Raw genomic sequence first — 27,529 nt, 5'->3', positions numbered from 1 at the left:
ATGGCCCACATCATTCCGCTGCAGATGGTTGACCACGAAAAAGTTACCAGCAGGAAATAAACCCGATTTCAGATTTGTTTTAAGGTGGGAAATTACGAATTATGGAAAATGTATACTTGTATTACTAATGGCTTATTTGTGTTATTCAACTTTGCACCTAATTTTTAATAAGTCTCTTCTTTGCTTTAGGTAAAAAACTTTAAATAAATATTCATAATAATTGCAATTATGCATATTTGTAACTTAAGTTTAACGAGGTGTTTTAGTGATTACATAAATTACAATTATGAGCATACTTTATGCAGATGCTCTCACATAGGGTACCCGAGCACCTTTCTACACTATGAAAAACTAATTTTTCAAGTCGTTTGTGAGAAAAATACTGTGAATTGAGAAACCATTACCTTTTCCATATTGTACAGGGGGTATTTTCCTGCGAGTAGAAGTTTCTTTTGGAATGCGTTCAGGAATTAACAATTGCAAGAATACTCTCTTAGTACAGTATATTTTAGGCACACACTAATTTCCCCCCCACCTCGGACTGTTTCAATTTCCTCACTGACAAACACTTTACCATATTATATTGTAAAGGTCAGATCGACCATTATTGTAAGAGTGGTGCTTGAGCGATTGACAAGAAATTCAAACTCCGATTAGTGACAATTTCACAGTCTTGTTTTATTACAAGTGTAAACTCTTTAGTCAGTACAGAAGAGGCCATAGATCGTGTTCAGAGCTGATGACGATAGATTCTGGTGGATGGTGGATGGTGAGTCAGAGTAGGTCACAGTGGATGAAAGTGGTTCATGATGGGTGGTGGGTTACGGTGGGTCAAAGTGGGTCACGGTGAGTGGTGGGTCAGAATGTGTCACGGTGGGTGATGGGTCATGGTGGGTGGTGGGTCAGTGGGTCGTGGGTCAAGTTTTCATTGACCCACGCCAACTCTGGAAACGTGTGAACCAGTGTTTGAATCAAAACAGAGGACACTCCCAGCGTCCGCTGTAGAGCTGGTAACTCATTTCTGATAATAGCAGTGTTGGCGGGTGCATGTAAGTAAACGTTTTATCATGATAATTTCAAAGTTTCTTTTTCGTTGTTTTTAGTAACAGCGTAATGTAGACAGATCCTTAACACACCTTTTGATGCACTGAAACATCAGCAAAGTTGCCAATTTATGAAAACTACAATTTCCCTAGTTCCTCCTTACAGAGGCCTTATCCAATTAGTTACCGGTGGAAATGAAAAATTATTTTTTCTGCTCCATAGTATCCAAGCTACTCCAACTAAACAAACTGAAAATTAACAGCAGAACATCCATACGTATGAGTCAATTTACATGTCTTGCAAAAAATTGATTTACACCTTTGGTTATATCTGGCAGCACTGTGTTTTTCCAAGTGTACTTCAATTGTTGCTTCTTAGTTTAAAAATATATGCATGAACAAGGCTTCATTTTGGTATAACCCTTATTCGTGTATCTCTTTAGGTTCAAAAGTCCTACTATCCCAAACTCCGGGTTGCATTGTATAGTGGACACTCTGTATTATCGATAGGATTAATCTCTAAACGAGGCCGGATCAAGAGAAAGGACTCAGAGATCAGTCCACAAAACAGAATGTTTAGCATAAATTTGTACTATGTAACAATGTGAATTACGTGTTACTGTTATCTTAGCAAAACATGAAGTAGTTTTGCGCCTCAATCCAAATTCTTTTCTAGAATCTCTCTATATAATAAAATCTAAAATGACAAAAGGATAGTACTTTATTTCCCACTGTCAAACATGGAGCGAGAACAACTTTTGATTTTGTAATTATTTGTTACATAGTAATTTTGGTAATTGTAAACATCTAGCTAGGTCTACTAAGGAGGAATATTGTAATTGAGTGCTATGTAAGTTTGTAGATCTAGTGCAATATGCTATGTGTAACTAAGTACATGGCTGTTATAAAATTGTTTTCATTTTGTGTCTTTTCAGATAAAAATGAGTCCTTTGCAACACAAGCATATCCGCACAACTGATCGTCAAAATTGGGATGAGGAAAATATGAAACTAGCTATCAATGAAATTAGGGATGGAAGTATGCCATGCAAAGCTGCAGCAAAGAACTTAAAGGTTCCTCGTACAACTTTGAGAAGGAAGTTGAAACTGTTAGCTACACCAGTTAGTGTAAAAGTGCCCACTGAAATGCAGCTAAAACCTAGGATGGGAAAAAACAGTGTTTTCTCCCTAGAGGATGAGAAGAAACTAGCCTGTCACTCTGGAAAAGAAAGGTTTTGGTTTGACGGCGAAAGATGTGCAAGTTCTTGCATTTCAATTCGCAGAAAGAAATATCCTGAAGCACAATTTCAACAAGGACAAACGTTGTGGTGGAAGAAAATGGTTAGATGGGTTTCTCTCGTGAAATCCATCATTATCTAAGAGAACACCTGGGGCTTTGACTCTAGCTCGTGCAAGAGGTCTTACGAAAAGTGTTGTTCGATACTTTAGCAAAACTTGAAACTGATGTTACGTCTGATACTATTAGCTGTGATCCTGAATGCATGAAATGGACTAGCGCTGAACAACAAACCCGTAAAGATGATAGCAGAAAGAGGCAAGAGGACTATCTCGCAGGTAACAAGTGTTGAACACGGAGAGAACATAACCCTTATAGCATGTATCAATGCAGCTGGACAATTCATTGCTCCCATGATCCTCTACAAAGGTAAAACACGTCGTCCTGAATATGAAAACAGATTTCCCCCTGGCATACTGGTTTTGCATTCAGAGTCTGGATATACTAATAGTGATCTCTTTTTAAACCGTCTTACAGAGAAAAAATGTAAACCAGGACTCGTATTACTCATCTTGGATGATCACACATCGCATACTCAAAATGTGGAAACTCTAGTAGAAGATGACAAGAAGTATGATGCCACAAACATAGTCATTTTCATTTTTATATAGGATAGATTTTCAAAGCACGCATTAGAATTTTTCTTCTCATTATTTCAATGCAATTACGTGTTATTACTAGACTTTGGGTCGATATGCACTTAGAAAAACGGCAAAATATGCATGAAAATATGCGCTTAATATCACTAAAATATGCACTAAAATATGCAAATATGCACTAAAAATTATAAATATGCACCAATCAAAAGCTAAAGTTAAATGAAGAATTTTATTATCTTTAGAGACAAAAGTTGTATTACTTGAACTACATATACTTGGTGTATAACTATGATGCATTCATACTACAATACACAACTATGTAGTTTTCAGTGTTTTCTGACAAAACAAACTGCATTTATCAGTCAAAACATTACTGTACATCGAAAATGTTCCTTTCGTGTCACGGATCGTTAAGGGACACTATTTGAAAGGAGCAATGTTACTTGTTGATAAATCTGAAATTCGTGCGTCGTTGTACCCATAAACACTTTATTTACATTAGACAAGAATTTTATGCCAGGGTTTTTAGCGTCTATTGACTGTGCGTTTCCAAGAAATGCTTGTTTCGGTTTTAATGTTTTTAGCTCCACAAGCATCGAAGGCTTCTTGAATATATTTGGTTATCTTGTTTCTTCTTGTTCAATCAGCTCACAGTCAGTATACTTATATAACCTCTCTCTCTCTCTCTCTGTATATATATATATATATATATATATATATATATATATATATATATATATATATATATATATATAAAAGAATGCGCCAAGTATCTGTTAATAAAGAATAAATATACTCAGAGAAGTAAATAAACATTTGTGGCTTAAGCATATAATAAAACCTACCTAGCGAAATTGAACAGGACTCGCAAAAATTTCCCTTAAAGGTTTTAAAACTAAGATAGATCTATAATAATAATAATAATAATAATAATAATAATAATAATAATAATAATAATAATAATAATAAGGTATATACATATAATGGACATAATGAGATAAAATGATGTACATAGCCCTGCCATATTCAGTTACAGTATTTATTTATGCTACGAATTAATACACATTAATCTTACAGTGAACAAAAAAGAGCCTACATACGGTTTCAAAGGCAAAGACAAAAAGTGGATTCTGTACCTTTATCAGTGCTCTTCCCTCTACTTTTGGCTCCCTTTTGATCTATTGTGTATATGATGGTCCTTTGTTTATGTCTCTAGACTAGCTAGAGAACAAGTTATTGGTATTTGGAAATAACTTTAAATTGCACTTCGTTCAAAAACTCGAACAGTATCTAGAGCCTTATATGGCGATGGACTAAAGGTTAAATGTGTAAGGTAACAAGTAAACGAAGACCTTCACAGACTACGTAGTTTATATACCTAACCTCTCACAGAATGTCTAAATTTTTTCTAAACGCTGCATTCCGGAACTTGAACATTAAAGTGCAATATTTTAACATCCGTTGTTTGCAACCCAAGTTCCGCCTAATCAAGAGAATTTAACCTTTTTTACCTTTAAATTCATGGAACCGTGAAATATTTCCTGTTGAAGACAGTTTTGACTATATTAATAGCCTGTATTCAAAAATCTTATGTTCTTGTTTAAAAGAAGATAAATCCACTTGAAATTTTTTTTCATTTTTTTTTCAAGTAAATTACCATTTACTGATAATTTTGACTTAAATTTAGTTGGGGTCTAGTACAGGGTGCGGCACGTAAAACCGGCCCGTCGTAATATTCTGGTATATTGTGTTTTTGGCAACACTTAAATAATCTACCTTCCTACCAAGAGATGGCGTGTCGAGGTCGGTTCGACTTACGTGACCTGCAGCAGCCACGTGCAGCCGCAGCCAGTGAAACTTGTCGAAACCAGTTGAGAAAAAGGCCTCGTTGTGTTAAGCCGGGTGAGTGTCAGTGTGTGATAATGCCGTATTCGATACCCGAGCGTGTTGCCATTGTTGAAGGGTTCGTTCTCACTGGATCTTTTGTGAAAACAAAGAATTTGTTTCGGGAGAAATTTCCAGGACGTTCTGTGCCAGCAAAAAGCACCATTCAGGAATTGATTGAAAAATGGCGGCGTACAGGATCGGTTCAAAATGCTCCCAGGAACAGACGACCATCTGTCTGCACACCTGAATTAAAGATGCAGGTGGAGAAGATAATGACAAGAAGTCCTCGAAAGTCAACCAGGAGATTGAGTCAACAGGTTCATGCGAGTGAGAGAAGTTGCAGACGTGTTTTAAGGGGACTGAAGTTAAAACCGTACCGGATAAGTGTTGTGCAAGAACTGAAGAAGCCTGACCTGCAGAAGAGGGTGCATTTCTGTTCATGGCTGTTGAGTAATGTTGCCAATGGTTTCTTGGATCCACTAATGCTCATCATGAGTGACGAGGCGTGGTTCCACCTGTCTGGGTACGTAAATTCCCAAAACAACCGGTATTGTTTACGGGCCGGTTTTACGTGCCGCACCCTGTAGCATTCTAGTCGTTTTTACATTGTACTTGTCCATTATATGCTTCAATATTATTTAAAAATGTATAACAATATAACTTTTTTACAAAAGTACTAATACATTTAGAGAAACATCAAAATTAACACATTTAAAACAGCAAACAGTAAAAATTAAACATAATTTTGGTACTATATAAACCGACAATTATAAAAACGAAGGATAATACATTATGATTAATAAGTGTTTCAGTCCTCTATATTTAGATTTTGCCATAATCCCAATCACACAATAATAAACAAAAATATCATTTTATACTGTGTATGTCTTTGAAGTAGCAATTATTAACATTCAGAAAATGTTTATATTTATTTTAGATAAAAATTTTCATCCAGCTTGGGTGAAGATGGGAAGGAGTTTAATATGCTAATGGCATTGCCTCTTTGTATGGCTAGGCTTATCCTTTGTGCCAAAAAGTAACCACTTCTAGGATCTGATTTATTAATTAATTTTGATCCTAATTCCTTTAAAAACATTCTGGCTTCTTTGCTAAAAACGCCCATTGTTTCCGTGGCAAACACAATAAAAATGTAATCTTCTTTAAGTTTTGAATATTTAGAATGTTTCCGCATACACGCTGTCTCTGCTGCACTCCCCGCTTCTTCACTAGTTGACGTTAAGTAAGATGGGGCAAAAGTATCTACACATGTTACATCCCATACTAGACACTGGCCCCTTTTCCAAGGTGTGAAAGTAATTCCATCTGGCCGCTTATTGTCATTCCGATACATTCCTGGTGGCTCTAAAATGTTAGGACAGTCTATACTGGTGAGGGTTCGTTTTATTATTTGATTTAATTCACTGTGACGTGAAATTCTCCCTCCACTTTTGATGCAATTACTTTTTGCATCAAATTATGTATAAATCCTAGAATATTTTCTTCTAGCGTAACATTGTCCGTTTCAAACAGTAATAATTTACAATATATAATATTGATACTTTAAATGGAATAAAGTTATTTGAGCGAGACATGGAGCATGAATGGGAAGAAGATAAAGTTATCGAAAACATAACAGAAGACTTAGTAGGAAAGTTACGTTTCGAGAGACCGAAGTGTGTATCAAAGCAACACAAACTTATATTTAAATACTCTCATAAATTTCTTAAAGGAAAACTTGGGAACTTTTCTTATCTCTGAAAGTAACTGCTGTGACAAATTTTAGCTTTCGTAAAGGAAATATTTCAATTAACACACGAACTACCAAAGGGTTCATTTTGACCCCTCAACATCATTCATCATTCTTTAATGTGTGCATACTAAGCATATGGCACCACTTTACTTCTCTCTAATGAGTGTAATCATATCATAAATATCATATTTGAATTATTTTTGGTTTTCTTTAAAAATGAAGATTTACCTAGAACTATCAGTGGGGTCATTTTGACACCTGCCTATTTATTTTGAAAATGAAAATGAAAGTGGTCAGTTTTACGTACCACGATTATGCCGGCTAAGCTAAAGGAGACGGTGATGATGATAAATGAATGGAATGGTGGAATGAAAAATGTGGGAGCAAACGGAAGAACCCCGAGAAAGCTTATGCAACGGTGTTTGTCCACCACCAAGTTCACTTCCTATTTATTTTATTCTGGATAAAGAAAGACGATTTTTTTGAGTATTGTTTATACTTTTTATCAAAGTGTATTATAGATGCTCTTGCATCAATTGTTAACAGCCATTAATTAGTAGTGGTTGTTTCGAAGAACGAGTTTCACTGTTTACTAATCACGTTGTCTTTAGGTAGTAAACAACTTACAGCAGCAGAGTTTCTATCACATTTATAGGATATTGACAACAGTGCTTCTGGCGATGAAGACAGTAACAACTGGTTTGAAAACGAAGATGTTACAGACTTTGAAAAACAAGATCTTTTCAGTAGTGCTGATGATGATGTCGAATATACTGATTCTGATTCTAATGATAACGATGCAAGGGAATTCTACTCAAATTAGTGGTAGGCCTAGTGAAGTGGCTCCGGATCAGACTGAGTGGACGGTAGTGGGTGTAAACAACAAGACATGCTGACGATTACAAAAACCTTATATAGTTCGTATCAAACCAGGACCCACATCATTCGTTATGCGTAATATGGATGATGCTTATGCAAGTGCACAAGACTGTTTGTAACCGACTCCATACTGCGAAATATAAAGAAGTGCACAGAAGCACAGGCCCGTCGAGTTTTAGATTATCCTAACTGTTCAACTTCTCTCGATGAATTTGATGTATTTATTGCCTTGAGGATGAATAACGTAAGTGTAAAGTGTCACGTCTGAAATGCTTGGCTGCAGCTTCTTTCGGAATGTCACGTCCAGAAACAGATTTTAAGAAATAATTAGATTTATAGGGTTTATCTCAAATCTACGAGGAGCAAAAGACGTAAAACTGACAGGTTTTGCTTATTTTCTGATATTTGGTATCAGTTTCTTACAAATTCCCGAAGGTGCTACAATCCCTATACTTCCTGCACTACTTATAAGTGGCTCTTTCCAATGATATCTGTCCATTTATTCAGTTCATGTGTAGGAAGCCGGACAAATAGAGTGTCACATCTTGGATGCTTGTTGAAGTGAAGAACAAATGATTTGTAAATAGTATTCCATATTTAGGAAAAGATGAAAAGAGGCCAACGAACATCTCTCTTGCTGAGCATTACATCTTGTGAAACGCTTCATACACTCGGGATTGCATGTAACGTCAGACAACTTTTTTACGTCTCTACATCGTGCAAAGGAACTAAAAATTAATGGAGTATGTTTGCTTGGTACTCTCCGAAGCAGAAATGGGGAATATCCATCTTCCATACATTCCCATAATAAAGGTTTGTATACAACAGACTACTCGAAACCGTCGACGATATCACTCACGACATATCAATGCAAGAAAAACAAATAAGTACTGATATTGAGCACCCTTTATACTAACAAACAGGTAATGAGTGGTCACAAGAAGAAACCTGAAAGTTTTGTTTTACTAGCAGCAGAAAATTGGTCCACTGTTTACCAGATGGCTTGTAAATATTCTGTCAAGACTATTAGATGGCCGGTACAGCTCTTTTATAGCCTACTTGATTTGGGTGCAATAAACTCTCTTGTCTTGTACGGAATATTAGTAGGATACCAATAGGAATATTAGTAGAAAAAACTTTTTCTCAAGTTGGCAAAGGAACATTCTGAGAAAAGGAGACAACAGCGTGTTTCGAAGGGTTTGCCAGCAGCATCACCGACTTCTACCGGAAAAATGGAAGAAGTGCGAAATCGGAACATGCAACGGAAACAAAACTCTCGATCAGTGCATTGAAATTGATATCTATATGCCTCAATGTAATACTATTATCATAATTTACGAGATTTACTCTAGAAACTTGCAATACTCGTTTATATGCAGACATTTTATATTTTAAATAAATGCGTAGCCTATTGGTATAATAGACGTTCCTGAGTTTATTTTTAAAATGATTTCAAGTGTACATTTATGCACATATTGTCTAACTTTTTTGGGTGTGGAAGACTATTGTTTGATACCTAGTTGAAGCTAGTGTAGATTGTAAAGCATATTGATTTTTATATCCCGTCACATCAAGTCTTGGTTGCTAAATTGCAACCTAAAACCTCTAAAACACAAGGGGTCAAAATGACCCCTTTGGTAGTTCTTGTATAGTTAATTTCCTGGTGGTTCTAGTGTTAATTTAGAGTTCATTTTCAAACGGGCTGTTCATTTCTTCCCGTAATACATTCTTCAACGGTTTCTTTGGAATGACAAAGAAAAAAGAGAAAAGCCACATCTACATTATTTCATTATTTCATAGTTTATAAACTCCTTACCAGTCTTCAAACTGCTATGAAAATAACTTATAAGAAGGCCAAAAAATACAGCACTGCTGAAATTTCATTTTTTGATGTTGAACAAAATAGAAAAGTCATCTTCTGAAAACAAGGTTACTTACTTTGAAAATATTATTTGCTTAATATACATTTTGCATAATATATATTCTTCTTGAATTAGGGGCCGCGGTGGCTCAGTGGTAGAGCGTTCACCTCTGGTGCTAGGGGTCTCGGGTTCAAACCCTGCTCCAAGTGAACTTTGTGGTGGACAAACACCGTGTGCGTGGGTTTTCTTGGGGTTCTCCCGTTTCCTCCCACTTTCTTCATTCCACCATTTCATTCATTACTCATTATCACCGACTCCTTTAGCCTAACCGGCATAACCGTGAGACGTAAAACTCAAAATTTCATTTTCATTTTCTTCTTGAATTGTCAACGTCTCCCAACCTCAATCCATTGTTTCAGAAGATAACTTTTAGAAGATTTTTTGGATCCGTTTAGTTGTAGTGCTACATACTTATCGAAATTATGTCCAGTTTTGCCCATCCAAGAAAACAATTTGTACCATTCAAATGAACAAAGGAGGGCTATTTCAAAATTTGGCCACATCGATCACGTGTAGTGCATCTTTAAATTCGAATTTTAACAAGCTTAAAATTTTGTTCAATTTTTGTGGACTCATGTGTCACCAACAAATCATTTGGCACTAATGAAATAAACGAGGTAGAGCCATTTCAAAAATTGGCCACTTCGATTACCTGTAGTGCGTCACCTTCAAATTCGAATTTTGTCCAATTACCATTAAACAATGTACTATTCAAATTAGCAAAGGAAGGGAACTTCAACATTTTGGCCACTTCGATCACCTGGAGTGTGACATCTTTAAATTCATATGTCGAAACTAGCTTAGAATTTCCCCTAATTTTTTGTGTAAATTTTTGTACTACCAAGATAGTTGATATTCGAATTTGAAAATGTCTCACTACAGGTGATCCAAGTGGCCAAATTTTTAAATGACCGTCTCTGGTTTATTTTAATGGTACAGAATTTATTCTTGGTGTTACAAAAATGTTCTAAATTTCGACACAATTCTGAGCTAATTAAAATTCGAATTTGAAGATGTCGCACTAGAGATGATTGAAGTGGCCAAATTTGAAATGGCCCTTCCTCGTTTATTTGAATGGTACAAAATTATTTCTTAGGTGGATAAAAATAAACAAATTTCTGAGCTAGTTAAATTTAAATTTGAAGATGTCACATTGCAACTAAATGGGCGCAGATTTTTCTTTTGGTATTCTTATACTGTCACATGACCATACAATTTCAAATCCACACACAATAGTAGCAACTTTAACTGCCGAGATGAGTGACGTGGAAATTTTATTGTAGGTGATTTGACACCGTTATTTATATATATTTTTTTTCAGAAAGGGTACAGTCACGCATCATTGACGGAAGGATGAATCACTCACCCCTTTCTTATTCTCCTTTCCATTACCTTGGAAAATATTCTAAACCGACAACAATGAACTATTTAAAGATCTTGAGTTTATTTATATTAGAAACTTGAAATTCCATTTGTTAGGAAAGTTGTTGGACGTCAAAGTTATGAATTTGGTCGCTCCTTGAAATATGCATTTATATGCAGTAACGACATAAACATGCACTAATATGCAAATATATGCACTATACAACTCTGCCCTTTTACTCCAAAACACCTGAAACGAATTTCTGTTTAAAGAGCATATTTATATCACGTCAGGAAAAAAGTGCAAATATTCAAAAATCCGAAGTCTAGTTATTACTAGGGATGCGCACGAGTCGAGACACACTTTGCAAAATTCGAGACGAGTCGAGACAGCTCTTAAAAATCTCGACTCGACTCGAATGTCTCGAAAATCTTTCTATAATTTTTAACATTATTTTGAAGAAAGTACTTATTCAGAAACACTCGGCACGAGAATTTTGGAAACTGGAGGACTTGTCAGGTATTCGAGGAGTGCTGTGGTGAGTGTCTTCAACAAGTGGCGAAACCAAGGGGAAACGACGTCCAAACTTCGAGGTGTTGGGCACCCCCAACCTCATTGACTAGGTAAACTCATGTCCAAAATTATTGTCGCATGTCCATAAATATGTTGTTGTAGCAATATGATGTGACAATGAATGCGCCCGTTATTTCTTATAATGTTAGTATGTGTATGCGGCAAATTTCATGTCAAAAGAGCAGTTAACTAGGAACAATAAAACGAAAATAAATCTTTCTTGTCCATTTAGCAACATTTTGTTTTACTCACTCTAATTTTCGTATTTATAATTATTTTCCTATGAAATTTACCACAAACATACATTTCCGGGTTATGTACATAGTATCAGTATTAAAAGTACCCTACAAAATCATTATCAAATTATATTGTTACAAGAAGACAGTTATAGATATGAGACAATCATTTTGAACATGAGGGTACATATATCGGACATCGTAGGCTGAGCAGACTGGTAAAACAGGACAGACAGCGAACTGCGTCGGAACTAACATCAGAGTTTGGGCCAAGTACAAGTGTGTCTGAGCTAATGTAAAATTTCCGGAAATTTTGAACCTGTTAGTAAAAAAACATTTTTTCGATTTCTTTCCGGAAAAATTGGAAACATTGAAAAATGTTTGTATTAGGTTAATTTTATTAGTAATGATATCTTTTTTACAAACGCGTGAAAAATATAAGTTCAAAAATTTCAATATTGCGAATATTAAAAGATAGCACTGAAAAATAAAACTATTCCAATTATTATCTGTATTAAAATACTAGATTTACGTGTATATGTTTGTCCCCTCAGAAAAGTTTATATGTTTGTCTGCAGTCCTTTCGACAATGAGATATTGAACCCACAATTGCTAGAAACGTGCCGTTTTCATTGATCGATTCCAAATTGTGTGTAAATTGTCCAGTTCCAATGAATATTTAATAAACATGACCATTAGTTCTTTATTAAATTTTTAGGGGCACACTGGAAGTACTGAAAGTTTTGAAAAAGTAAAGCTTCCATACCCTAAGAGTTATGTATTCCAACATCACATAGTTGTATATAGGAATTTTATATTTCTCAGGTGCTTGCTTGATGGCCAAATGATAAGAAAACGGAGATAACCATTTCTCCAGTCTAAGATGAATCTTCATTGTTTGGAGAGTTTTTTTTTAAATGAACTCCCTATATAACTGACATAATTAATTGTATGTGAAATTTATATACTTATTACATAATACATGCAAAAAGAAAGAAAACACTGGTCATATATGAATTAGAAATTCTAACCACCAGTAGCCTTAAACCTTGCAAACGGTGCGAGATATTGAAAAAAAGTCGAAAAATTTCCCCTTTATGATACTCCTTGCCGATTTTTATGAAGGCGTTCTTCACTTGTATCGGTAAAGGGACACGTACAGGTTATGAGGAACGACAAGGAGATTCATACTCATATGTGAATGATGCGCTGTGTAGAGAGCGCAGGTTCAGCTAATTGAAAATTAATAGTCTGCATTTATTTCTGTTATGTCCTTTATTCGTGGATGTGCATTTATTACAGAAATTGCCGTTACAGTTACATACATGCATTAATTATAATTACGTACAAGCCTACCAACATGAAGTGTTCTGTTGCAACGAATAGGTCTTTTGAATAAAACTGAGCTCTCAATATGCTCTTTGGTCTGGTGAAGTTTTGTTAATTTTAACCAAATTACTTCTTAAGAGAAAGAGCAGTAGTTATATTTCACTTATACTCATGCACTAAAATATATAATTACTATTATTTAATATTTTAATATAGACACTTATATAAACTTTATGTACAAAATCTTGTATCTAAACAAATACATGTTCTCTAGTGCGACAGATTATCTATTACAATCAAAATGAAAGTGACTATGTTTCTACCTTAATAACTCGTGAATCATCAGACCGACTTCGATAAAATTTTCAACATAGATCAGGTTCGGGATGATTTTTATCATTTCACTTTGAAGGTTCAACTTGAGGGAAGGGGAGAGGGTAAAATGACATATTAGTGTCGAATCCACAATTTTCAGGATCGCTGAAATGAACAACGACACTTCCGATCCCATTTAAATCAAAATTCAGCCCCACAACTTGGAAGAGGGAGGACATATATAAAAATTATTGAAAATGGCCGGTATTAGTGTCGAATCGATAATTTTCGAGGTCGCTAAGATGAACAGTAACACTTCCGGCCGTTTGAATCCAAATTCAGCCCCGCAACTTGGAGGAAGGGAGAATATATATATATATATATATATATATATATATATATATATATATATATATATATATATATATATATATATATATATATATATATATATATGTGTGTGTGTGTGTGTGTGTGTGTGTGTGTGTGTGTGCCGATTTTTTCTGTCCGTACGCAACGGTGCGGCATACTGGCATCTTTTAATGGTAGCGGAATATTTCGTTTTCTGTCTTAAAAACGGGTTGACAAGAAACTTAAAAAATATCAAATAGTGAATATATAAGTTTATTGAAAATCAGAGATTTGTTTGTTTGTTTGTTTTCGTTTTCTTTTTTTCTTTCAGGAGAAAGAGCTGCAAATCTTTGTTCCTTTTTGAAGCCATTTAATAATATTCAGGACATTTCCCTCGTTGGAACGTCCTCGCGCTTCTCTTTGTTCATTCCTTTTTCACACGGTAATATAAACCATAAAGACTTTGAACCGACCAGATTTTTTTTGAGAAGATTGACGTCTCACAACAAATTTGTCTGTCGCTAATTCATTGGCCATTCCATAGAGATGGAAAGTTGAGGGTTGAATTCCTGAAATAAATAAAGCAATAAGGCAAAAGTAGGCGGTGAGCTAAAGTCAGACTCTCTCTCTCTCTCTCTCTCTCTCTCTCTCTCTCTCACACACACACACACACACACACACATACACATATGCATACTCGACATGGGCATTCAGTAAATGGAAATGTGCAGTGCATTCAAGATGCAGAACTTCTAGAAAATTTCAATTGAATTATCTATACAAACCGGCTACAAGTCTTTTGTTTTGGCTACGGGTGCAGTCCAAACTACTGTTTCCTCCTACCAATTTTATAATTTAGGATTTAGCTTCTTACGGGATGTGTAGACTACCGAAGAACCACACAGATGTTATCGAAACTACTGTGCTATTGTTTCTTTGTATGCTTTGGCAGAAAATTCTTTGGATATCGAAGCCCGGTCACTTTTGTTACTTGCGGACACGTTGAGAAAAGCAATTTAGTAAACCAAGCTTTCAGTCTAAATCTTCGTCGCGCTCTGAAGTTTGCGCTCAATTACAGCTGGAAAAAATCGAAGTTCTGACCGCAGTGGCTCAAAAGATCCTGTGAATCTGAACATTTTGCAAGCTGCTTCGGTTTCGGGGACACTAAAACGTGGTGGAATGAATTTTCAGCAATGAAGTATCTTCCATTTAGTTGCTCGTGTGATTTGTTGCGTGGTGTGGCAGACAAGAAAGCTGTAAATATTTTCGAATAATGAAAATTTTAATTGAATTTTAAACGTACCTATAAGTGTGTAGTGTGTAGAGGAACGTCGAGTAGTTATCTCCAGATATGACAAAAAATATAGTCGCTTTTTTAAAATTGCCAAGGACCATGTGAGTACATTTCTTATCCTATGAACCATGTCTTAAAATATTATGCTGTCTTTTCGTAATTTACGTTGCTATCTGGAATAGTCTATAAAACTTAGATATTTCAACAGGGACGAACGCAGGGGGTGGAATTTGAGGGTCCGGAACCTCCGAAATCCTGATTTTTTCTCCAAATTTAGTCTAATTCTAGGGGCAAGTTTACAAATTTTAATAAAATTTATCCTCAAATTGAACTTGAACCACCCGAATACTTTTGACCCATCCGAAATACATAGGGTGTCTCAGTGGTAGAGCGTTTACCTCCGGTGCTTGGAGTCCCTGGTTCGATCCCAGCTTGCACCATATGGACTTCGTGGTGAACAAACACCGCGCCCGTGGGTTTTCACGGGATTCTCCCGTTTCCTTCCACTTTCTTCATTCCACCATTTCATTCATTTCTCATTATCACAGTCTCTTTTAGCCTAACCGGCATAACTGTGGGACGTAAAACTTCATTTCACTTTTCCTTCTCCAAAAAGTTCTGCGTACGTGCTTATATTTCAATTATCTTTTATGAAAATGCTGTTCTACTCAAAAGTGTTGGGTTTATATAGATAGATAGATAGATAGATAGAGAGAAAGAGAGAGAGAGAGAGAGAGAGAGTAAGATAAATAGATATAGATATATACATGATCGAAAATGGCGATCGAATCCATACTTTTCGGGGTCCCTGAGATTAACAGAAGGTGCCGTTTGAATCCAAAAATTCAGCCCCATTCATACACCTAAGATGGGACGGGAACAGGTAAAGTAATTGAAAATTACTGACATAGTGTCGAATTCATAGTTTTGTTTCTCGATAAGTTCATTGGTGATAGTTTTGGTGACCTTTATGTCCAAAATGAAACGTATTCTCCCCGTGCGAAGAACGGGTATTCTACTGGTCTGTAATAATAACGAAGGGAAGAGTCACATATTCAATCCTTTAATATATTTCTCGCTGCTCAAATTTACTCACTTGTGCAGTATATGTGTGTATGTGTAAAAAAGATTATATCTCTTTTTGAGTTATTCGAAAAACGTAAAATAATAGAGAGGGAGGATTTTACCAGAAATCCGAAAACTAAAAAAGTAAAATTAAAACCTGTTGCTTTAAGAATTTTTCCTGTTTGCAAACTACATTGTATAATGCTGCAAACATGTTACAGCAAGTAAGATTACTGTCATCTGACGAAGAAATAGTTCTTAAATTATATTTTCCGGTTTTTGTTCATATTTCTGAACAAATTATTTTTTATTAATGGGTTCAAAATTTTTGGAGATTTTACCGATCTCAATAAAATTTTAAACATAGATGAGGTTCGGGATGCTTTTTATTATTTCACTTTGAAGGTGCAACTTGGGGGAAGGGAAGAGGGGAAAATGATATCTATTAGTGTCGCATCAATAGTTTTCGGGGTCGCTGTGATGAACAGTGACACTTCCGGCTGTTTAAATCCAAATTCAGTCCCATTAGTACTCTAAGGGGGAATGGTGGCATGTAAAGATAATTGAAAATGACCGATATTAATGTCGAATTTATAGTTTGGGGCTCCATAAGTTCATTGGTGACAGTTTCGGTGCCCTTTGTGTGTAAAATGAAATGTACATAGTTTTGGTTCTCGATAAGTTTATTGGTGATAGTTTTGGTGACCTTTATGTCCAAAATGAAACGTATTCTCCCCGTGCGAAAACGGGTATTCTACTCGTCTGAAATAATAACGAACGGAATTTTCACATACTCAAAACTTTAATATATTTCTCGCTGCTCAAATTTACTCACTTGTTCGGTATATGTGTGTATATGTAAATAAGATCGTCTCTCTTTTTGAGTTATTATATAAATATACAAAGAATAAAGAGAGATTTTACCAGAAATCAGAAAACTAAAAAGTAGAATTAAAACTTGTTGCTTTAATTATTTTTCCGTTAGCAAAATACATTGTATGTACAGTAATACGTCGATAATCCGAAAGTCAAAAATGCGAACGCGGTCCCTAGAAGCTTTTTACATTTTGTTTTAATATAACGCTATCGATAAACAAACAATAGTGTGTCCGTCGACGTTGTGTGAAGTCAGAGTTTTTACAAAAGTTCATTCATACGTAATTGTTTGTCATATTGTACATATTTTTATTTTTTATTTTCTCTTTTCTATAAGTTTTAAGTGTGACTTACAAGATCAGTGTATTTTAGTGCACGAACAGATTCTTCAGAAACATTAAATGTAAGTAACCTTTCATATGGTATTGGTGTATGTGGTGAATAACCACTGTATCGATATAAGAACATACCGTACACTATATGTAAGCCTAAGTCGCATTTTCTTGGTTTTTTTCGAAAATCCGAACTACCTGTTTTCCCAATTAGTTCGGATTTTCGAGTTCCTACTGTATATGCTGCAGACATGTTACAGCAAATAAGATGACTAGCATCAGGCCAAGAAATAGTTTTTAAACTATATTTTCCTGTTTTTGCCAATATTTCCGAACAAATGATTTTTTCTAATGGATTCAAAATTTTCGGAAATTTTATATAGAGCAAGGAAGACATCTATAAAATACATGTTTGATTTAACATATTATCTAAAATGATTCTGGCCCCGCTATTTTAACACTTCCCTACCATCAAGGGGGAACTTCATAAGATTGCTCGAGATAATTTTAATGCTTCTATACTAATTAAGCTAACTAGGATTATATTTTAGTTTCTTTTGTAGCCATAACTACGTTCTATCATGGTGCTAACTTTGAAGTGTTTGGATGAGTGGACAAATTTCCCTATTCTAATTCAAGAAACATAAGTACTCAATTATTTTAACTCTAAACTAGTAAATACGAAATAGTTTTAATTTTGAAAGCATAATATAATAAAATATTCGAAAATTTCAATTTAAACAAATTTTCCGTTTTTTTCCAAGTTCGGGAAAACCATAAAAAGCTGGCTTTTTACCCAAAATTTCCGTTTTTTTCCCAGGTCTTCACAAAACTAGTCTGAACACACAGTGCACCGAGGACTCCAAGAATGGGTCTCCGCTGCCGACGACCCATTCATGTGCGAATGTTAACACTACGATATCGGCAACTACGACTGAAATGAACACGTGACCATCGCCACTGGACGTTGGCATAGTGCCAGAGCGTTTCATTGTCTGATGAATCCCGATAACTTCTTCATCATGATGAAGGGAGGGTGCGAATCCGTCGTATTCCAAGGGAACAGCTCTTTGACACCTGTACTGCGAGACGGAGACAAGCTGACTGCGGCTTAATTATTATCTGGGGAACATTCACGTGAGCATCCATGTGTCTAGTGGAGCTCGAGCAAGGCACCATGACGGCCGAGGCGTATTGCACACTGCTTGCAGACTACACACACCCGTTCATGACGACCATGTTCCCCAACGGTAATAGCATTTCTCGACAGGATAATGCACCATGTCACAAGGCCAGGAGTGTGATGGAGTGGTTCGAGGAGCGCAGCAGCGAGTTTCAAGTGATGTGCTGGCCCCCAAACTCGCCGGATCTGAACCCAATTGAACACATCTGGGATTTGATTAAACGTGACGTCAGGGCGCATCGCCCTCTCCCCGGCATTAACGGGAATTAGGTGACCTGTGTGTGCACATGTGATGCCAACTCTCTCCAGCGACCTACGAAGGATCATTGCGTGCATGCCAAGACGTGTCGCCGTTGTTATCCGTGCCAAAGGTAGGCATACTGACAATTAGGTAGGTAGTCATAATGGTCTGGCTAATGTGTGCGTATATTTTAACTCGTATATTTTGTCTCGACCCAAATTTCGAGACGTCTAGTTATTACCAAATATGTACATATAGCAATATATAGAGCATTCTACATCGAAGAAATCGTAGTGACAACGTTTTATACTGACGACATTTCTTCCCAGGCGAGATTATGTCCCGCGTAGTTTAGTCCAGGCGAGATTCTGTGTCCCGAGATCAGTACCGCGAGGTTTTGGCCAGGCGAGATTTTGGCTATGACGAGATTTTGGGACTCGAGGCTTTGGCAAGGCGAGGTTTTGGCCAGCAGAGGTTTCGGCCCGGCGAGATTTTGGGCCGCGAGGCTTTGGCCAGGCGAGGTTTTGGTCCGCGAGGTTGTCGCCGCGAGGTTTTGTATCCAAAACCAACCAGAAGGATAAGATATCTTCGGTGAAATTATAGATGGCCAACATATATCGCGTAGATGTACTAGTAGTAAAATAATGATGATCTATGAATGCTAAAGTAATTTCAGAGAAGCTGAAATGATGTAAGAAAATCAAGAGGTCCTGACAGCAACTGCAATTGTCGGGAAAATAATTAGTATTAAATTTCTAAATTTCCCTTAAATCTAAATATCACTTTTTACGAAGATGAGGCAGAAGGGGAATTAGGCAGAACAGGATTCTTGTTCTGTCTAAAGATAAGATTACATAAAAAAAAAGTGTGTTACAAAGTGCTGGAGAGTCATAGGCAGAACAGGAAGACACTGCTCTGAGCTTAAGGCTGCAAACTAATGCGTCACTTTCCTTTCCATGGAATATCACTTTCTTTGTTAGTTCCTCCTAAATTTACAAAGTATATTTTTAGACTTGCAAACTATTTTATCCATAAGTATGGGAAGTTTTATAAATGGCCATGTTCGTTCGTCCTTCTGTCATGTATCAGAACAAAAATGGGAAGAGATAGCGATATTATTATATAGATCCTATATTACAAGAATTTATTCAACGGAAAGAATGAAGCCCGTAACTGTTTATGTTTATCAAAGACAAAAATTTGCGTCCTATGACAAATTACGTAATTTAAACCCACGGCCCTAAATAACAAATTCTTACAGCAGCATTAGAACAAGCTATTATGAGAAAATCCTCGATTTTCTTACTTGATATTTTAGAAGCCAGGGACACAATAAATGATCGATTAAAAATCTCATTAAGTGATGATGACTTACAACGTGTGCACCGTATCGGAAAGAAGAGAAATGGCAATGCGCGCCCAATTGTCTGCAAATTCTTCTCGGACAAAAAGAAAGAGACTGTCCTAAGAAACAGGATCAAACTTCGAGGCACAAATATATATATTGAACAAGACTTCTCTTACAGAGTTCGCGAGGAGCGCAAAAAACTAAATCAGCACATGATTAAGGCAAGAAGGAACGGCAGCTTTGCCTATCTTCAATTTCGCTATCTCTACATCGATGGCAAGCGTTATAGTCTATACGACCTTGAACCAAACACGCGAGAGGCAGCGGTCCCCAGAGAGAGAAGAGAAACACCACCAGAACCCTCAATCCCCGCGGCGAAGGCAGACCTAAATAATGGACAAAAAGAGGAAAAGAAATGTTCAACCTCCATCTCGAATGCAACGGCAGAAAGCGAAAACGCATTTCCACCCCCTCCAGCTCTAAGGTCATCCACCCGTCAATCGAGTACACAAGAACTCTATGAACAGAAAGACTACCCCCTCTCAAAACTCCTCCCCCTTCCCGTACGGAATATCTCGTACGGAAACAATGAAATAACTGTGACAAGGCTCCGGTTGAAGACCAAGAAAGTGTAAGTATAGATAAAGACTCTCTAAAAATATTCTATCAAAATGCTCGTAGCTTACGTGGTCGAACATGTGATTTCTTTTGTGGTGTATTAACTAACAATTACGATCTAATTGCAATCACTGAGACATGGATTAACGAATCTCATTATGATGCTGAGTTATTTGATAACAGATATACTGTGTTGAGGCAAGACAGAAACTCTGTCAAAACCTGTAAAACAAGGGGTGGGGGTGTTCTTATTGCAGCCCTAAGTAAACATTGCATGTTCCTATTGGACAGGTGTGATGATAATTATGACTGCTTGATTGCCAAAATAAACAGTGAGGGGAAAACAATATATATTTGTGTTGTGTATTTCTCACCGGGATCTAATATTGAATTGTATAATGATTTATTTACTCGACTTGAAATTAATTGTCCTCAAGGTTGTCCTGTTCTCCTGATTGGTGATTTCAATTTATCGGAAATAAACGGTACGGAATTTAATTTTGAAACAAGCTCTTCTAAATGTAAGAATTTATATGAATTTATGTCCTATTATAATTTGCAATCATTAAATAATGTGACGAACGAAAATAATCGTACATTAGATCTGGTTCTCTCTAATATAACGAATATAGAAGTCAGTAGGGAATATTGTCCACTAATTCCAGAAGATGTACACCATCCATCCTTAGTAATAAACGTGATGCAGCAGGGGACCGCGAAGATTAAAAAGAAAACTAATATATCAGGATATAATTTTAGGAAAGCTAATTTCTTAGAGTTGTATCTTGAATTCTCATCTATTGACTGGAACTGCCTAAAGAAATATGAAAACGCCAATGACCTAGTTGATAATCTCTATTATATTATTTATAGTGTATTTGACAAGTGCGTGCCACTTAAAAACAACTCAAGAACAGCTTATCCGTGCTGGTTTACACATGAAATTATCAAAAAAATCAAAACTAAAGCAAGGTATCATAAAAAATACAAATGTAATAAAGAAGTAAATTATCTCAATAAATTCAATGAATGGCGTAGGGAAATAAAGAAAGAAATTAAGCTGGCATACAGAGCGTTCATACAAGATTCTGAAAATAACATTAATAACAATGCTAATGAATTGTGGAATTTTATAAAAAATAAGACTAAGCATCTTCTTGGGGGGAAATTAAATTATGAGGGACGCGACCTTTATCATAATGATGAAATAGCTAATGCTTTTGCACAGTATTTCTCGTCAGTATATGTGCCAGATACAGGTTTCACTGACATTCCTACGAACAATTTATTAACTTTTGTAAGTAACAAACTAGAGTCACTTACCATTGAGGAAATCACTCAATCTGAAGTAGTAATGGCAATCAAAAAATTAAAGCCCAGAACTGCTGTTGGCCCTGATGGAATACCTCCATATATCATAAAGGGTTGTATAGATGCGTTTACATATCCGCTAAGGATTGCATTCAATCTCGCTTTAAAAACATGCGTTTTTCCGGATAAATGGAAATCATCTATAGTTTGCCCAATACCAAAAACCAATGATAAACACAAAATAAATAACTACCGGCCTATATCAATTTTACCTACTTTTGCAAAGATATTTGAACAAATCTTATACCGACGGATAATTGACCACATCCAACCCGTAATCTCACCTTATCAACATGGCTTTATCCCACACAAATCAACAACAACAAACCTTGCACTTATCACAGACTTTATAGCAAATTCCTTAGATGTAGGATGTCAGGTTGATGTAATATATATAGATTTTGAAAAAGCATTTGACAGAGTCAATCACAAGGTATTATTACATAAGCTAGGCGAATATAATTTCTCTTCTCCCTTGATCAAGTTCTTTTCATCATATTTAAATAATCGTAAACAAACTGTTATCTACAAGGAATATAAATCATCTGATTATATTGCATATTCTGGAATTCCCCAGGGCTCTAATCTAGGTCCGTTATTGTTCCTTTTATTCATTAACGATCTCCCTGATCATATATTATTAAGTAACATATTGCTTTTTGCTGATGACCTCAAAATATACGGTAGGATAAAGACCATCCATGGCTGTCTCGATTTACAACGTGACATGGAAAATATTGCTAATTGGTGTTCTCTTAACAAACTTAATGTAAACATAAACAAATGTAACATTTTATCGTTTACCAGAAACAAAAGTCAAATAGAGTTTGATTACTCAATGAATCAGATCTTACTAAATAGATTAAATTCAGTCAAAGATCTTGGAGTTATATTTGATACGAAACTGACATTTAATAACCATGTAGAGAACATAGTTAACGAATCTCTCAAGATGTTAGGGTTCATAATTAGAACTGGAAAGGAATTTAACAATAGTACTACACTAACAAAAATGTATTATGCCTATGTCCGATCAAAACTGGAATATGCTGCTGTGATTTGGAACCCATCACAACAACAATACAGACACCAAGTGGAAAAGGTCCAATCTAAATTTATCAAATACTTGATGTACAAGACAACTGGAATCTATCCATATTATGAAAATTATCTAACATTAATAGACAACTTCTGTATCCCTACACTTGAGCAAAGGCGAAATGTGACAGATTTGATTTTTCTCCATAAAATAGTACATAACGAATTTAATTGTACGGATCTCATATCAACATTAAATTTTCGTGTCCCGACACTTAAAACTCGTGCTAATAACTCTGGTCTGTTTTATTGCAAAAAAGCAAGGACCAACGTATTATTGAAATCACCAATTTGGAGAATGTGTTCTACTTACAACAAAATATGTATCAAACACAAAGAAATTGACATCTGCAATATGAACTCTAGGTTTAAGAAAACTATTGTAAATGTATTATGTAATACACCAACACTATAATTGGGCTTATGCCTGTTGTGTTGATGGCAAATAAATAAATAAATAAATAGACTAGAAATAGAAAAGTAAAGCCTTGTAATTGTCTAAATATATTTCTAAGGAAATTTTGTGTAACTTTAGCAGTAAATTAAAATTGTGTAACTTTCAAATATGGTTATAATTATACTTTGCAGGAAAACGTTTTGAAAATACATTTTGTACAAGAGAACTTTCAGTGAGATATACCGATATTTTCTTAAAAGTTATACGTATTGTCACAATGTATTTTTTAAAAATATTACCTAGTTCCGACGACACAATTTCTTAGCTAGATTAAAGATTTTTAGCGTATTATGATGAAGGACTTGATGAAATCAAACAAGCACTTTGCTATTTACTTGAAAATTTCAGGCCCCTCTGAAAACAAAAAAACAAAAAAAAACTCAGTTCGTTATTATTATTGTACTGATGCAATGTAAGCACAGTTCTGAAGGAAATTATTTTAAAATACTTCTTAATTTTCTTTATTCTCTTTATATTATTCAATTTTCGTGGTATAGAAAAACTTCAGTCTTGGTGAAGAAGGATAAAAACATGGAGGTAATTGTGTTCCTTAGAAATTTCAGCTCTGGTTGTATTGATAGTCGGCAGGAGCTGTCACGTGCAGTCGAATATAGGTGAAAAAGAAAAAAAAATCCTCTGCAATGAGTGATAAGCTAATTTCCTGTGAACTCCATCCATTTGCTCAGCTTTGTGGAGTCTCACACAAAGAGCTGGAAATCGATACTCTACGTTCCTCTTAGTTGTTTCCTCTCAAAGGAGCAATTATAAAATAAGTAAGAACCATACTTTTCTATAGACGACAATGAAAACTATCGTATAAATATTGGACAAGATTTAATTTCCTTTCGTGTTTTGTTTCTGTAACTTAAACCGTTCTTAATATCTACAAAAATTAATTATTTTCTCCATTGTAAAAGACTTTTCAATTTCAAGAAACAAAATTTGTTTTAATTTCCTAAGATATTTTCACATGTATGAATTTGAAATACATGCTCTTCCTTAACAAAATGTTAATCTAAAATTCCCATAGATCTTCCACAATTTAGCAGTTTTTCAAAAACATATGACTAATTAAGAAATATAAGAAAATTAAATATGTCTAATTTTTTAATGTAATATTCATGCCATGGTATGCACGTATTCCAGCAAACTGGAAATGCATATATACCTCGTGAGAAAAATGTATTTGATTGTGATTTGTTTGCCACTTGTGTATCGTTACTTTCAGCTCTTCATCACTTCGGAATAGCTTGCCTCTCATTGTCTTTAAGCGGGCCGAAAACATAGAAGTTTCTGAGCCAAAATCTAGAGAATAAGGTGTCTGTTAGTGAAAAGCAAACGCAAGATCAAGACCCAATACCTGGGTCGTCTTCGTCTTGGTTTCTACAGTATTGCATTGCTTTCAAAAAATCTTATGACTTTCATAAGTAAATTTTATTCTACATATAAGAGATAATAAAAACTACGGGTACCATTCTGTCTTAATGCGTAAATAGTAACAGAAATATATTTTTTAAATGTAATATTCTCCACCTTCATGTGAGTATGATATCATAGTGTACAGAATAACCGAAGTTCAATACTACATTTCGCTTTCGTTTCAGAAGTACATTACTAATATCTTTTGTTAGTTTACTTTTAGTTTACCTGCTATCTTAGACACACAATCAGTGTTTGTATGATTTGACAGAATTCAATCATGAGCTATCGTAAATGAATCAAATGATGGCCAAATTAAATCCTATACTGAAGTTCCTACCTTGTAATATTCCTAAAATTGTGGTCCCTGTCTTCTACACACCATTTCAATTCATTATCGTTCTCTATGCTTCGGGTGGATTTCAAAGAAAGACCAAAGATACGTAGAGATAATGTTTGACTAATGTTTATACTTGTCATTTGCCTTTGCTAACAAGAACTTGCGTCCCCAATGCCAGACAACTAACGATAATGAGACTAGTCATGACTCAAGAGAGTTCTAGGAGGCAGAAGCGAGTGATCGAAAGTAAAACTACTTTTAAGATTGGGTTGTGTTGCAACACATTGCTGCAGAACGAATTATCAATGTGAACCTTGTGAATTTAAAGTCTATCCGTGGTCAATACACTCAACTCTAAAAACACTTTTGTTTCCATTGTAACTTTAATGTAAGTAAATATTAATATATATTAGACCGGCAAGGACAACATAAACTATTCAGAATTACGTTGAGGAAAACGTCAAAGTCTGAAAAGTAATTTATGTATATTGTATAAAACGAAAAAAACTCATACAAATGCATGAAATCTATATATATATATATATATATATATATATATATATATATATATATATATGTATATATATATATATATATTTAGCTTTGGTTGATACAGTATTTAAATTTTAAATTCGTACTCCTAGACTTTCTGAAGTGAGTAAAAAGCAAAGAACTATTTATGTTGTTTCTTTGCCAACCACTAATAGCAATAAATCACAAAATTTTCTTTCAACAAAACATAATTTCGTTACATACTTTTATAGTTCAGTCTCTAACAACAACTCTCAAACATATTGAAATGTATGCATGCACACACACGAACACACTGAAACATCCCTACACATACAGGTTCGGTTCGTATTCAACGCCTCTGAGGTGTTTTGTTGCAAGAAAACATACTAATGTCCACGTAACAGTATGTCAAAAATGGGTCGCTTACCAAGATACGTGCGATTGAAAGTATGGGAGAACGCAATACAGTACTTAACACACAGAAGAAAGAAAGAAAGAAAGAAAAAATATTAGTCGCAGGACTGATGTTGCATTCAATGTAAGTGAAGCAAACCATTGCTATGCAAATATGTAATTTGCACCCTTGTGTAACAGATCCATGAGGGATTCTCCCAAGGAAAAATTTGGTTCACGAAACTTCTGAGTTTTCGTGGCTTATTTAGAGAATCCCTCGTGCCTCTTGTGCACAAGGACGCCTGTTGTATATTTGTAATGCAATGCTTTACTTCGTTTATGATCGAATGCTGCATTGGCTCTGCGATTCACACTTTTTTCTTTTTTGAAATGTTGAGCACCACGTTCCATTTTTCCATATTTTCAATCGCACATATCTCGTTTTTGGAATATTCTTACCGTATATATTTATTTACATGGGATTAAACAACTCAAAATATTATAAATGGACTTATATATGAAAAGTAACTTAATGATCTATGAATTCACAGTAGAATTTAAAACATTTCCCTTTTTACTTCACATTTATTTTGGATCACTCAATGAAGAACTCAAGTTTTTATTGTTGGAAGTTCTTGGCCCAAATAGAACGTCTGCAAGACTTTTGCAAGTTGATTTTGGTCTTAGGCGAACCTTGCAGATATAGTCTTGGTCTTTGATCCCTAGGTCTTGGTTTTTGTCTCGGTCTTGTATACAAGATTAAGACAAAAACTGTCAATCCACTGCTCTTTCGCGTTATTTCTTTGCCCTTCTTGATTTTGTCAAGCCACTTAGCATGAGGATGTTTATTAGGATCTCTTCTTATCTCCTGGTATCTAGTGAAGAACTGCTTTGGCCAGCAATCATTTCTTCTTGCAATATGAGGCAGTCTACCGCCAGTTCAATGCTTTTATTTATCAATGTCTTCGATGGGTAGGTTGATCCAATTCTTCACCCTTCAAGCTCTAAGATAAATGATTACTGCCCTATGCCTATCAGGCTCTAAGGATGAACATCTTACTCTCTTTGGTGGATATCTAGAGTCAGATATGTAACCCTGAGGTTCTGTTGGATAGGTTTAAAGGTGGGAAACCCTGCACTCCTTTCCTCTTAAGTTTGGGTGTGTATGCCTCTACGAACGAGACCTTTACTCTTTTTTGAGCATTTATGATAATCTAAATGCAGGAGTATGCTCATACACAGAGGCAAATCCCTGATTGGCTATTTTGGGTCACATGACCCAAATCTCATACGTTCACCACACAGAAAAATCTCTCTGAGTAGCTATTTGGAATCACATGACCCAAATCATGAGTTAACCTTGTATTTTACGCTGAAGTTGGGTATTTAAGAGCCTACTTGTATTACACGACTTTTCAACTCATAAACCACTTCCTAT

The 27,529-nt window shown here is 35.4% G+C and overlaps 1 protein-coding gene across 1 annotated transcript in view; it reads left to right on the top strand.

Moving 5' to 3' along the window:
* Positions 1–2,581: 2,581 nt before the first annotated feature.
* The window catches only part of LOC145683008 (uncharacterized), an 87,775-nt gene continuing 62,827 nt past the window's right edge, over positions 2,582–27,529 (top strand). Inside the window, exon 1 of the mRNA XM_081754363.1 lies at positions 2,582–2,910. Coding sequence (XP_081610489.1) covers positions 2,582–2,910 — 329 coding nt within the window. The remainder of the gene's footprint in view (positions 2,911–27,529) is intronic.

Source organism: Thermobia domestica, chromosome 4, assembly GCF_964235325.1.
Source record: "Thermobia domestica chromosome 4, izTheDome1.hap1.1, whole genome shotgun sequence".
Taxonomy (NCBI): domain Eukaryota; kingdom Metazoa; phylum Arthropoda; class Insecta; order Zygentoma; family Lepismatidae; genus Thermobia; species Thermobia domestica.
Note: the sequence above shows the minus strand (reverse complement) of the source record. Positions and strands in the feature narration are given on the sequence as shown.